Below are 15,102 nucleotides of genomic sequence, written 5' to 3'. Positions count from 1 at the left end.
CACGTTTCTAACGCGTTTGTGCTAGCGCGTTACGGCCCGTGTAAGAAGCTGGTGTAAGACGCTGGGGCCTCTCCGCCTTACCTTCAACGCGTTTCGAACGCTCTGCCCAAAGCGGTGGCAAGTTAAGTTCAAGTCGAGGAGCGTTTATGAATACGGGGGGTATACTCTCTCAGCAGTCATGTGATGGCGTCGGCAAACGCGGTGCACGTTCCGGCATGTGTAAATGGATGCGTAAGACGCTGTGGCCGCTCCCCCTTACTAGAGAGTACTGCACGTTTCTAACGCGTTTGTGCTAGCGTCCCCTTAAGCGGGAGATCCGATGATTCCCTCCGGAGCTTCGCCCACTCATCATCATTCACCCCGTGGATATGCTGTGATTTTTTAGGGGCGAAGCTCCTTAGGGTGTGGGTCTGTCCCTCCTCTGTAGTAGTAGTAGTCGTCGTAGTAGGTAGCCACGTCTACTTTTATGAGAAAAAAAAATTCTGAGAGTTGTGGCCGTAGCGGAATCGAACCAGGGACCCCTCGCTTCTGAACGCGTGGCGCTAACCACTACGCCACGAAGCGCACATGGACAGACGCACCACGATGGCAATAAATACCCAACAATAACGAAAGACTGGGCGTTTCTAACGCGTTTGTGCTAGCGCGTTACGGCCCGTGCAAGAAGCTGGTGTAAGACGCTGTGGCCTCTCCGCCTTACCCCCGTATTCATAAACGCTGATGGCGTCGGCAAACGCGGTGCACGTTCCGGCATGTGTAAACGGCTGCGTAAGACGCTGTGGCCTCTTCCCCTTAGAGTACTGCACGTTTCTAACGCGTTTGTGCTAGCGTCCCCTTAAGCGGGAGATGGTGCAATTATAATGAAGGGCGCTGTTATAAAAAAGGAATGACGTCACATATGGCGCGTGTCATTGGTGGAAGTCAATCGTTCGATTTAGTGCGGCGAGACTGGGCGAATTACACGGAAGATTCACGGTTTACCGATGATACCCTCCGGAGCTTCGCCCACTCATCATCATTCACCCCGTGGATATGCGGTGTTTTTTTTCTTTCTAGCGGGTTTTGGAGACATCTGTTACGCGGTTCATACTGTAGCTCTACTACGTTTTAGTGCTTCTCTTTACATAAGACGCGGCCTAGTGATTATTCCCTAGAATAGCATGGTGCAACAATAAAAAGCACGTGAATGCATGGCTTGTAAATGTAAATGACATGCCTTGCACCCTTGACAGAAAAGGGTGTTATGGCAACGTAATGCAACCATCGAAGGAGGGTGTTGATTAGCGATATCGCGTTTTTGATAGGGTGTAAAGTTCTTAGTTATACACACAGTAGAACACCCTTCAGAGGGAAAACTGGGGTAGAGTATGCGTCTGCCTGCTGGCCCCATGGCCGTTGTGTTTCTAAATATGTTTGTGGCCTTGCGTGGTTAGTGGATTGGTGGTCGCACATCAGTTTCCTTCCTATGTGAGTCGGCGCCCTCATCCTGGGAGGAATGCTCAAAGCAGCGTCTCCAGCATCCCGGTGCCAGACGCTAGAGCAACGCCAATCCGGGACGACCCGGAACACGGCAGCACCACCAAACAGGCGGCGGGCGCGTCGCCGCCGCCTCGCCGCGGCTACCTAGAGTCCACGGGGCAGTCAGTGGCCTCCAGGTCGTCCTCGTCGTCTGCGTCGTCGTCGTAGTCATTCACCACGTCCTGGATGAAGCTGGGTTCGGCGAAGAAGCTAACCGAGCCCGAGCGAGGGTACGGACTTGAGCGCGGTGAACTCGAGCGAGGCGAAGTTGAGCGCGGCGAACCGGACCGCGGTGAGCCCGACCGAGGGCTGGGAATACCGGGCACTTGCAAGATGGCGGCCGCGGCGCCAAAAGTGACGCGGCTACTGCGACGGGAACTGCTCCCGGCCAGGGACTTTCGTTTGCTAGACGCCAGTTCGCGGGCAAAGTCCAGCTCATCCTCGTAGTTCTCTCCCGATGAAGATGAGGAAGACGAGGCGGCGGGTCCAGTGGTTCGCGGGTCTTCCTCAATGTTGTTGGGAGGCCGGGAGCTTGTGTCGCCAGACGAAGAGTCACGGGAGAAGAAGGATGGCCTCTCGCCTCCGCGACCCGGGATCTCCAGCCGTGCCGCCCGCATCCTGCAGCAAGATATTCACGTTTAGTTAAATAAACACTGCAACACATTTTGATCACAGTAAATAGAGAACGCATTACTGCAGGCGCGAAGCAGCGCTTTCGCTAAAACGTCAACCGCACGTTTCTTCAAAAAAAAAAAAATATTGGAGCCCTTCTCTTGTCGAGGAAATGGGGGTAAGCGAAGCTTGTGGCAAGACGCAAGACGACGGTGTCGTAGGCGTTCCGCTTCGTTTGCCCTAAACTCAGCGTAGGCGGCTCTTCGCTGACGTTTGGCTGCAACATAGCACTGCCGCAACTCGGGGTCCGCGCCTCTTCGCTGACGTTTCGCCTAGGCTTCGGAATCCCTCGCCCTAGAATCGGCACGTCGGCGATGACCCTTTCCCGAGTGAGTTCGCGGCGCTGTTGCTCAAACGCAGCCTGCTCCTCGACAGAACGCGCCACGCGGCGCCTTCCCATCCAGACTCCAAAACTGATCGGAGGGGATAGAAGCCCGGCGTAGCACGCGCCAACCTCCTTTCCTTCTGTTTCCCTCCCAGCGACACACCAAACGACCTTGATTGGTCGCGCGCTGCACGTGATCCGGCCTCGGCGTAGCTTCCCCACACCTGCTCTTTCTTCCTTCCTTCCTTCCTTCATTACTTTCTTTCTTTCTTTCTTTGTTCTTTCTTTATTTCTTGTCCCTGGCCCATACCCGCATATTCAATGCGGGTATGCCATGACTTAACCGCGAAGCTTTTACAGCCGGCCGTAACATGTGGTTCGTCTTTCGTATCAATAAACTGCCGCACCGTAGCCATGGCAACCAGGAGGGCGGCACGGCGCATGCGCACGCGGTCTCCTCCTTGCCAGCTCCCTCCCTTCCCAACCCCGCTTCTCTTCTCTCCGCGGCGCGCTGAGCCATGAGGGAGAAAAAAAAAGGCGAAAGCTTGCACTAGGCCGTTCAAAGCTCAAGACACAGCGAAGCTGGCCGATTGATTCCATCTCTTGGTTGTAGCTAGGTTGAACTTGGCTATGTTGAGGTTTAAACTTGGTTGTAGCTAGGCCTATACTCGTGTACGTGATCTGTGCTAGTGCTGGAAAGGCTGAGGTAGTGCTGAAAGGTGGGTGGCGGTAGCGCGACGGTGCGGGGAGCATGACGTCATTCCAGCTGTGGCGGCGGCGATAGCACGGCGGTGTTTTATGTTTATGATTTGTGCTTCAATGCATTAAACAGCGCTTTCCCAAAAAAGTTAACTGAAACGCCCATGCATTTCGTTGGACAAATCGAAAATAAATATCCCGTAACTGGTTCGGTCTTCAGAATTCATTCCAAGTGGGTACACCTTGCAAACTCAGCAGCTGTAATTTGTAGATTGAAAGATCTGCCGTAAAATACGGAATTAAAAAGTTAATTAGGGCAAATAGTTTATTTGTTCAATTAGGCGTTTTGATTTCTCGTGGAAGAAATGGCCACCTCATCGAGTAGTTTAGATCAAGGATTATAATTGTGTTATCTGTCACAGGCAATTTTAAAAATTTGGTGCAGCTAAAAGGAAACACCCAGTATGTTTCGCTCCTAATGTACCGTACGTCCAAGCTGACCCTGTCCAATATATTCAACGAAAATGAGATTTCAAAATTCGCTGTGCAAATACATTGATAAAACCAATGGTGGTTGGTTCTGAGAGATCTGACCCCCAAACAACTTAGGTCAGGAGTTTGCATTTTGCACCGTGTAGTTTAAATATTCATTTTCGTTGAATAGCTCGGTTAATGTTTGCTGCGGCACCCTATATACAAAACACATAGTATTCAAAAGTGTAACAACGAATTCGGAATTAGCGCTCGCGCCCTTTGTCGTATGACGTCTGATCTACTTATGGCAGCTGCTTAATTGATGAATTGATATTGCCTTATTGGTAACATCAATAACGCATTGAGTGCACAGCTTGTGGTGGCTATACTTTACGTACTCAGCGGTGCCTTTGTTCTAGGAGTAATACGCAAGCATTTGGGTCACCTGAGTCGAAGTCAAAGGAGTGTGTTTATAAGAAGACATAATAAAGGGGGGCTCGATAATTTTTACTTTTCAGCGGCATTCTTATATGACGCGTGGAAATGCCTCTACAGAAAGTAGTCAGCCTTCGTTTCGCGAAACTACGCACGGATTTTTTAATGAAAATTCTTATTTCATTGAAAGTGGAAAAGAGCATTTTAACGAAATTTTACAACGTCGAAAGCCTTTCACTCTAAAATTAAAGTATCGTAGCCCGCCATAACGGTTTCCGCAAAGCTACCCTAATAGCGCTATTGGCCCATGAGAAGATAAATTTAAGGCACTCACAGTACATTTTTTGAAAAATTGTCAAACTTGAGCAACTGCTTCTGACTGCATGACCCCGAAATCAGGTTTCCTTTACGGCCATTTTAACTAAGGTGATGAAGCTGAAAATTTTTTCTGAGAATTTTGACAAGGTTTCTCGCAAAGAAAAAAAAGGAAGTATCAAACTACACCACGTATTTATTTCATTATAAGATCCCTAAAATACCGTAATGTGAAAATAGCGGGAATTGCAAGATTTTAGAAACGTTTAAAAAAATCATTGCCGATAATTATGAAAATTTTATACAATACCCATCCAGGACTGGTAAATCTAGTAGTACAAAAACAATGCAAGATCCTATTTTAAGGGGGAAAAGAAGAGTCATTTGAAGACCCATATATGGTCATCCTAACAATGTGTCTCGTTTGAATAATAAATGAAAAAACAATTGAATAAATTATGGGTTTTTACGTGCCTAAACCAAGATTTGATTATGTGTCACGCCGTAGTGGGGGACTACAGTTGTTGACCATCAGGGAGTCTTTAACGTGCCCCAACGCACGTGACCCGGGTGTCCTGGCATTTCGCCCCCATAGAAGTGCGACCGCCGCCACCAAGATTTGATCCCGCGACGCAATACAAGAGCCACTAAGCCACCGCGGTGAGTTGAAATAAACATTAACCTCATATTGAACTTTGAACTCACTCTTTTTGTTGTAATAAAGAAGAGTGACCCAGATTGGTGTCTTTCTTGCTTTTTTAGGCCATGAGATGAGTTGAGCTTGGGTTTTCGGGACTCCAGCAAAGTGCGCGCAACCTATTTCTAGCATTGATCTCTAACTACACCTCCAATTATCCGAAATGTTCCCAGTGTGCATGAACGATGCACCAGCCTAGTGGGAAAGCGCGATGACGCCACTGCAGTGGATGAGCTAGCAGGGTATATGTTCGTCGTAAAAAGGCTCACGAGTATTTTTAATTTCCTCCAAAATTTTTATATTAGCAATAAAGATCCTTCGACACCATAAAGCGGCGACTACTTTTCCATCACAAATATTTTTTTTTTACATAGAAGACATGATAACTGAGACAAGGTATGCATGCGAAACGTTGGAAACCATAAAAGCGCGTGGTATAGAGAACACAGTTTTCTACACGTTCACTCTTTTACTCCACCTCGATACCACCATCCACGCGGCATTATAGCAAACTGAATTTAATGAATCTTCGGCCGACAATACACAAAAAAGTTAAAGGCTCATTTCGATGTTCTTTTCAAGGTGCCAGGGATCAAGGCTTCAACTTCAACTTTTTTTTTTTTGCTCCGTTGTTCGTTAGGTGTTTTTTCTCAAACTGGATAGCAAATTAGGAAAAGAGAGCACGAAAGTAAGTTCTGAGCCCTTTCTTTTTCCTTTAAATGAAAACATTTCCATCTCCGCTAAAATTTCTGACGGGCGATCGTTTGATGAACTTCCTGCAAAAATATGTTGCTATAATCTATTATTCAAGTATTCATTGTAGACTATGAACTTTCAGGTGCTTCACTGTTCAACGGCGTAAGTAATTAACATAGTCAACGGGGTACTTATGCTGATTTTGTTTATAAAGCAACGAACTTCACGGTGGCTGGACTCGATTGATTGCCATAATGCACAGGTAGCCCATGTATTATCGTAATACGGCGTTATTTAGAAGCTATCACGACTGTAATAGAGGTTGACCACCCGCCGTGTTTGCTCAGTGGCTATAGTGTTGGACTGCTGAGCACGAGGTCGCGGGATCGAATCCCGGCCACGGCGGCTGCATTTCGAAGGGGGCGAAATGCCAAAACACCCGCGTACTTAGGTTTCGGTGCACGTTAAAGAACCCCAGGTGGTCCAAATTTCCGGATTCCCCCACTACGGCGTGCCTCATAATCAGATCGTGGTTTTGGCACGTAAATCTCCATACTTTTTTAATAGAGGTTGACTAATTTATCATTCACAACGTGGGTCAAAAGAGAGAGTGTGAGGAAGTTGTATAAAATTGCAAGGACCAGAAGTTCAAGTTTAGGATTTCTGAAAGAGTTTATTTGCGTTATCTACAACCAGTATTGATCAGTCAGGCAAGCGCGTTTTCCAAACGGCAGATTGAGTTTCCTCCACTCTGTGCTTTCGCACCGCGCCTCGTACAACGAATTTCCTAGGTCAAAATGTACATTCTCCAACAGCTGGGTTGTCTGAATTCCTGGCATATGCCTGACACCTTCCCAGTCTTCTTTTGTCCTTTCTCTTAAGGCTTCTGCTTCATGCTTCTTAATGTGCAGTAAGAAAACGTTTTTAAGATCACCAGCTACAATATTGACAAAGTCACTTTCGCATTGAATGGCCACGGTGGCGGCACCAAGTTAAATGAGCCTATTCATGAGCATTCAGGAGCACCGTTGAGGACCACCAAAGGAATGAGCATTGAGGAGCACCAAAGGCTATGCTCCTGTGTTACAGTCATGTCCAAAGAAGCCATATTATGGGACTTATTCCACACAAGCACGTAAAATACTTATAGGTACATTTTTTTCTTAAAGCACTATCAAAATTGGTTCTAAAACCCCTAATTTCCGCCTTGTCATTAAAAAAAACATTCGCTGTTGTTTTCGGTACCGTGGTAAGATTAATCACATTCCAATTGCATTTATTCCTCGTGAGAGTGTGGATACATGTGGAGTAAAAGGGTTAACGAGTAGGAAGACTGTGTTCTCTATACCACGCGCTTTTAAAGTTCCCAACGTTTTGCAATTCTATAACGAGGTTCTTAAACCTTGTCTCAGTTATGATTTCTCGCTTGTGCAAAAAATTGTGTCTTGTAAACGTAAATTCCCCCAGCCTGGAAAACAGCAAAGGTCATCCTTATTCCCAAACCTGGCAAACCATCTAGCCTCGATCACCTTCGCCCCATCTCCCTAACCTCATGTGTGGCAAAGGTTATGGAGCATGCCTTCCTCACCCGAATTAACACCCATCTGGAAGACACTGCAGCGTATCCTCTCACTCAGTCATTGGCTTCCGGGCTCACCTGTCGACCCAAGACGCCATGCTATAACTTAAGTACCATATACTTGAAGGTAGAACCCGCACTACTAAAGCAATACTCGGCCTCGACCTCGAGAAGGCCTTTGAGAGCATAGCCCATTCCAAAATTCTCGACCGCATCTCACGCCTTAACTACGGTGCACGCACTTATAATTACGTGAGAGACTTTCTCTCTAATCGCACGGCCTTCCTCTCAGTGGGGGATCTCCGCTCCGACGCCCGGACTCTGGACAGCGCGGGAACCTCCAGGGCTCCGTTATCTCCCCGATGCTATTTAATCTCGTCATGATCGATCTTGCCAAGGAGTTGCAACAAGTAGACGGTGTCAACCACACCATCTACGCTGACGATATCACCATATGGGCCCATCAAGGCAGTGACGGCCAAATGGAAACGGCAATACAATCCGCCATTGAAACAGTCGAGACCTATCTCCAAGGCACGGGGCTTCGCTGATCTCCTGCGAAGTCCGAACTCCTCCTCTACAGGCCTACTCTCCGTGGCCGCCGTCCGAAACATTCCACCGCTAAACGCCAATACGAAGACATCGCGCTTCACCTCACGGATGGCAGCCCCATCCCCCTCGCCACCAATATCCGTGTGCTCGGCATGCTTATAGAGGCGAACGGAGCGAATGGCATGGCCCTCGCAAAAATCCAGGTCAATGTATTCAACACCATGAGACTTTTGAAGCGGGTCTCCGACCGCCGTAGGGGTATGAAAGAGGAGAATCTCCTCCGATTAATCCAGTCATTCGTAATTTGCCACATCACCTACGTTGCCGCGTTTCTAAATTGGTACAACGAGAAGAAAGGGAACCGAGGGGCCCAATTTTTAATAAGCGTATCATATTGAGCCAACAAACAATAACACCATGGACAACATAGGGGAAATTACTTGTACTTATTAATTGAATTAAAGAAATGAGAAATTAATGAAAATGAAAATGGATGAAAAAACAACTGTCCGCAGGTAGGGAACGAACCCCCGTCTTCGCATTACGCGTGCGATGCTCTCACCATTGAGCTACCGCGGAGCCGTTTTCCCATCCACTTTCTGGGGTATTGATGTTTTACAACTAGAACTAACCCTGGGAGTGTTAGCCAGCGCCACCACTCACAAACCATAGGGTGGATGTGGAACATCCTTTCTGCCGCAGGCGTCACGAGCACGCGTAATGCGAAGACGTGGGTTCGTTCCCCACCTGCGGACAGTAGTTTTTTCATCCATTTTCATTTTCATTAATTTCTCATTTCTTTATTTCAATTAATAAGTACAAATAATTTCCCCTATGTTGTCCTTGGTGTCGTTGTTTGTTGGCTCATTAGGATATGCTTATTAAAGATCGGGCCCCACGGTTCCCTTTCTTCTCGTTCACTACATAACGAGGGCTCGAATCCGGCAGCAATGATGCCTTCAGGTAGCATATGTGGGTTTATTGACCAGTTGCCATCACCCAAAAAGATCACGTGCTCCTGACGCCTGCGGCAGAAAGGATGTTCCACATCCGCCCTATGGTCGTAATTTGCCCGCGCACCGGTTTGTGAGTGGTGGCTCTGGCTAACGCTCGCAGCGTTAGTTCTAGTTGTAAAACATCAATACCCCAGAAAGTGGATGGGAAAACGGCTCCGCGGTAGCTCAATGGTGAGAGCATCGCACGCGTAATGTGAAGACGTGGGTTCGTTCCCCTCCTGCGGACAGTTGCTTTTTCATCCATTTTCATTTTCATTAATTTGTCATTTCTTTCATTCAATTATTAGGTACAAGTAATTTCCCCTATGTTGTCCTTGGTGTTATTGTATGTTGGCTCATTATGATAAATTGGTACAAGGCTGAACAAAACAAACTCAACTTCCTCCTACGCGGTATCTATAAACAATCCCTCGGCCTCCCCGGTTACATCAGCATTGGCCTCCTCCTTCAACTAGGCGTTCATAACACACTGGACAAGCTAATCGAGGCCCAACGCCGCACTCAGCTGGAGAGACTCACACTCAAAGCGATGGGCCGCCACATCCTCACTTCGCTCGGTAGTACTTACCACCATCAACACGGCCATAAACAGCAGATCCGCTCCACCATACGAGCCTGTATTCACGCCGATCCTATCCCCAGAAACATGCACCCCGAATACAACCGCGCACGCCGCACAGCACGTGCCACGGCTTTCACCAAAGCCTCTGCTCGCAACGCCGGTGTGAGTTTCGTCGACGCCGCCAAATATCCCCACGGTACCCGTTTTGCAGCATTCATCACACGCGAAGGCTCTCTCCATCATGCTATCAGCCTAGTAACCCCCACGCTGAGGAAGCTGAAGAAGTGGCCATCGCGCTAGCCACACTAACCCAACATACCGTACCATCGTCTGTGATTCCCGCTCCGCCGTTATCAATTACAACAACGGCCATATCTCGGGCATCTTGCAACAAGCACCCCGCTCAACCGACCATCAGGTTACACTCGTCTGGTTCCCAGCTCATGTAGGCACCGTCCACCCGCACCTCCCCAACCTAAACGAGGTTACGGACTCCCTAGCGCGAGGCTCGTTAACCGCGCGGGAGACGGGGAGGTTGCCCCCACCGGTAGGGATCGCCTGACACGCTACAATGATGTTGTGAAATCCTTCTACTTAGAGCGTAGCACTTTCCCCGGTCCGCACAGCAAGCTATCCCGACCGCAGGCTACAACTTTCCGCCTGCTACAAACCAACACTTACCCCTCGTTGCACCTTTACAGCATGATTTACCCAGACATTTACCCCAATCCCACCTGCCATATCTGCAAGACATAGCCAGCCACACTTCCACACATGCTTTGGGACTGTACTCAACAATACCCCGACACTAACCCCACGACCCTCTCGTCGAGATGGCACGCTGCCCTGCATAGCTCCAACCTCTACGACCAACTCTGGGTGACTCAGCAAGCCTGCGAGGTGGCGAAGAGGCAACACCTCGACGTCCCCACGTGGGAGGCGTAGGCCCAGCCACCACCTCTTGTTGGTTTTAATAAAGTTTATTCAGTCAGTCAGTAAACTTTGTCACAGTTCCGCGGTGTGGAAGTATTTTATACCTAACATAAACAATTTGGCGAAAATGAAACAAAAACCGAGCGGGTTAATCCACTGTAATGTGGTCATAGCGCTTTCCCACCAGGTGCGGTTAACATCGTTCTTGTTCACGGGGAGCATTTCAGATGGGAGATGTAATTAGAGATCAATGCCAGAAATAGGATCCCCGAGAAACAGGATCTATGTGCTCTTGCGTGCTTGCTACCTCAACGTACCACAGTAGAAATACAGATTCAGTAGCCCTGAAATCTCAAGCTCAACTCATTCCATTGCTAAAACAAACAAGAAAGACACAATCTGGGTCACTCTTCTTTACTTCAACAAAATGAATGAGTTCAGAATTCACTATGAGCGTGATTTGTATTTTATTATTAGAACGACATACATGTTTAAGATGACGATACATGGGTATTAAAATAGGCTGAATTATCTCGCCTGCATAAAAATAATGCATTATGCAACGTGACTTCGGAAATATCGTGTGTCGCTGCGTTGTTGCAATAAAAATCACGTTACCATCGACAGTCATCGTGAGATGAGTCGAAGCTGTTGTAGCTAACCATAAAAAGTGCCGACTGCTGCCGCAAAACCTCGCTGAGCTATGACGTCACTGCGTTGCCTAGCACCCACCTCGCGCTGCGTCGTGTGCCTCGCCTCCTCTCCGTGCTGTGCACATGTTGCCTTGACATGGGACGTTAAAGGGTGGGAAGGAGAAAATGAGATCGCGACAGAGAGAGAAACAAATTGTAGCAGCACCAACGAGGCAACGCGCAGAGCTACTGCCGACGCCGCCCGCGTTGCCTAGCCGCACATGCGCCGAAGCAGTAGCCATGGCGTCACCTCACGTGGCCTAGTAAGCGCCGGCGAAGGTGCGCGCTCGCTTCGCCCGACACTGACACGGCTCCTCCGAGCACCCGCCAGCTGCGCGCTACTTCGCATGCGCCGTGACGTCATCCCGGCGTGTCGTCTGCGGCGCGCCGCCCGTACGCTGTGCATAGCTTTCGCCCAGTGTGCATGCACTTGGCCTCGGAATTTGCCATAAAAGGGGCGGCGCCTAGTCGAGTCAACGTTCGCTAGATATATCGAGCGGCTAGCCTCCAACGCCTGCGGCGTCAGCAAGCAACCGCGTTCTTGTCACTGTGCCAACCTTGGTTAGCCTGCCTGCGTTTGTGGCATGCCAGGAACGCTGTCGCTCGTAGGCGCGAACGCGTCCAGCGCTAGTCACGCGAAATGTCACGAAAGGAAAGGTACCTCCGAAATGATCAGTCGAAAATAGCTTCCCTACATGCATAGTTAAGTTAAACCATCTCAAGACCTTGCAGCAACCAAGTTGATGCCTAGCATTAGCCGCCAGTAAGATCGACAGTTTCGCTGAGCCTAAGCTTTTCACGACCGAGTGCAAACTTGCGTGTTCTTTTAGTCATTAGGTAGGAACCTAATGACTAAAATGCTGGCGAGCTGTGTGGGCGCTGTTGGCGAGCCCACACAGCTCGCCAACAGCGCCCATGCTATTTTTGTTGGGGAGGAGGCAACTCCCCATCGTGATTATCCGGTTGTGCGTGTGCGGCACCACGTGACGTCTGTAGTCGCACGCCTTTTCATAGTCGCCACTCGCTATTGTATCCGCTAGACCTCGGTCAGTCAAAAATGCAAATGCAGTATGAACATTAGTGTGGCGCGCGTTTTCTTCAAATCTTACTACTTGGACCAAGTGTTATCATCGCCATAAAGAAAAAGCAAGCTCTGAGTTTCGACAACTGTTGTATGATGTAACCCGTGAGGTAAGTGCATTTATAGTTTTTTAATAGTAGTAGTTCAGAAGCAGTGTTTGGACTTCCAGTTATCTTCACAGGAGGTACATATGTTGTTGCTTGTAAAATCCAGTCGTGCACTTAGCAAGGTCACAAAGTAGCGTGCTCGCTGAAGGCTTCAAAAGGAACGCACACGAAGTATAAACGGAACATTTGTCTTTAAAAGTAAGGAGATTGAATCTGTAGGCTGGAACCCACCATGGCACGGTACGCATAGATACGTTCGTGTGGGCATAAAACAAAAATAAAAATAATATTGCCATACAGAATGAGCACCCGATACGGGTAAAATATCGCAGCAAAATACGAATGGCGGCAGTTGCGTATGACGCAGTAGGTGGAATGCAACCGCCCACAGACGAAGTGTTCTCCTCTGTCTCAGCACGGTAAGACGAAGGCACAGTGCACTAATGCTAAGTACAGAACAACACTTTAAAAAGAAGATTAAAAAAGCAATACACTGAAGCTTAAGACCTATCAGGTTGCCTAAATGACGTCTGCGGGGATGCCGACGTAGCCCATGTAGGTTGAAATAGAATTCGACATGCAGCAGCTCTAAGTTTTGCAGCAGACCATACAGGACCATTCAAGCTTCCACGGTGCGAAAGCCCAAATTGATTTTTTTCTCTCATAGGGGCAGAAGCAACCCGCCTCCAAAATGTGTTTTCTTTGTTAAGCACGTCTTCCACAATACCCGAGATGCTTTAGCAAATGATAGTTTCATGTCTCAAAGCAACATTTGAACTGCATGAAGTAGCTCTTTCGAGGGACTGCTCAACTCGAGTACGCTTTGCCCTATTTAAGCGTCTTCCCTCTTCGTACTAGAGTGGACGAGGAAAATGTTTGAACTAAACAAAATGTTACTAAACAAAGGCATCAAAATGTCGTTAAAGGTAGCACCTGGCTAGGCCTACTCTGCACGTGTCGTACCGTCAAAAATTACACGGTAAGCATTAGGACTTAGTTGCGTAGTGGAGCTTCTGTGTAATCAAGACATCCTGAACCTTCACTACGCGCCGTAATGAGAAAGTGCCACTTGAGATTTCCTCAACCGGCTAAAAAGTAATGCACGAATTTTCACCTCGCTTGGCGGGCTCGTCACTGCTGTGACTACATTTCAGTCTCAGTGTTTTTTCACAAACTTGTTTGTCAGCAAAGCATACGGCCGCAATCACGTTTGTTCTGTCGCCTGTTGTACTGCTAAATTGGCACGAATGGATTCAGCAACGCCAATATTTTACTGCGGAGTATCTAACCTAATCTAAAAGACAAATATAAAATGCACCGCCATTTTTTTAGAGAAGAAAAAAATGCATATGCAGAAACGTGCAGCAGCTATCGCCCAGGATACACGTACCCTCCTCCACGAAGCCTGCTCATGTGCTCCTTTCGGCGCAGCCTCAGTGCCCGATAGCGCAGCGCACAGATCACAGCCAGTGCCACGACGGGGAAGCAGATCACCGACGTCAGGAGAGGGATCAGCACGGGCCGGGCATCCAAGGACACTGCACAGAGAAGATAGAGGTCAGCTACCTGAGTGCCTTCGGCAACTCACGTTCCCCAAAGGCATTTTCTTTTAACACGAAAGTGTTTTATGCCGGTGTCTGCGATGAACTTCCTTTGAAGATTTAACGGATGTGATGTTCGGCGCCAACGCGTAAAATATGTTTTGTTGACAGGTATGGCGCCGCCATCTAGGAGCGGTGTAGCGAAGTACTGCATTATGACATTAACAAGCGCCGACAGGGAGCCACAGTACGGTAGTCACAGCGCAGCGGAAGCTACAACGCGGTAAAAGCTCGTGTTGGCACTTTCCGCACACGGTTTGTGTTTCACGTCGGACTAGCCTGTGGCACCTCGCCGCCTACGGAGTGTAGCTTCAACGAGCATCAGCAGTGCTTACATGTTACCTACTGCTTGGCTCGCGATGGCCTGAATTAACAAAAATGCTGCGCTAAGTGGCACAGAAAGTGTGATAACAGTGATGCGCAGAAAGTGTGATAACAGCAATGGCGTCGACGAGCAAATCTCGCTTTGGTCCGGCGAGAGACTTACCAGCGTGAAGCATAACGCCTTCGCGCATTCGTGGTGCACGCTGCGAACTCTGGCGCTCGCATTCCTAAAGGCGAGTGCGTCGCAGTTCAACCGGCTGCCCAAGACACTATGGAGTCGGACCAAAACACTCATACCGTCTTCAAAGCCACTCGGCAGCTGGACGCCGCTCGCCAAAAGGACGCCGCGCGCGAAGCAAACCTGCAACACGGTCGCCGGCCCGCAAATTGTGCGCATTTCGCTGCAGCGGACCGTGAGTTCACGAAGCCAACATGCAACAGGTTCTGTGAGGACGTTTCACTGTCATGTTCTACCGATTACAATGAAATAGGGATAAACCATAATTTTTTCAGGCGATTGATCCTCATATCAAGAGCAATTCATCGCCATCATCATCAGCCTATATTTATGTCTACTGCAGGACGAAGGCCTCTCCCTGCGATCTCCAATTACTCCTGTCTTGCGCTACCTGATTCCAACTGGCGCCCGCAAAATTTCCAAACTTCACCACCCCACCTGGTTCTCTGCCGTCCTCGACTGCGCTTCCCTTCTCTTGGCATCCATTCTGTAAGACTAATGGTCCATTGGTTATCCATCCTACGCATTACGTGTCCGGTCCAGCTCCATTTTTCCCTCTTGTTGTCAACTATAATATCGGCTATCC

The 15,102-nt window shown here is 48.6% G+C and overlaps 1 protein-coding gene across 1 annotated transcript; it reads right to left on the bottom strand.

Moving 5' to 3' along the window:
• Positions 1–1,371: 1,371 nt before the first annotated feature.
• Positions 1,372–14,454, bottom strand: LOC119441351 (putative protein TPRXL). Its single transcript, XM_049662671.1, has 3 exons — positions 14,442–14,454; positions 13,744–13,891; positions 1,372–2,136 (listed from the first exon to the last, which is right to left on the bottom strand). The coding sequence occupies exons 1-3, from the start codon at positions 14,452–14,454 to the stop codon at positions 1,620–1,622; spliced, it is 678 nt and encodes a 225-aa protein (XP_049518628.1). The 3' UTR covers positions 1,372–1,619.
• Positions 14,455–15,102: the final 648 nt, after the last annotated feature.

The sequence above is a fragment of the Dermacentor silvarum genome, chromosome 2 (assembly GCF_013339745.2).
Source record: "Dermacentor silvarum isolate Dsil-2018 chromosome 2, BIME_Dsil_1.4, whole genome shotgun sequence".
NCBI lineage: Eukaryota > Metazoa > Arthropoda > Arachnida > Ixodida > Ixodidae > Dermacentor > Dermacentor silvarum.
Note: the sequence above shows the minus strand (reverse complement) of the source record. Positions and strands in the feature narration are given on the sequence as shown.

Coding starts and splice junctions, on each gene's coding strand:
- LOC119441351 (XM_049662671.1), bottom strand. Junction 2,137..13,743: donor AGCAGGCTTCGTGGAGGAGG/GTACGTGTATCC, acceptor ATCTTGCTGCAG/GATGCGGGCGGCACGGCTGG.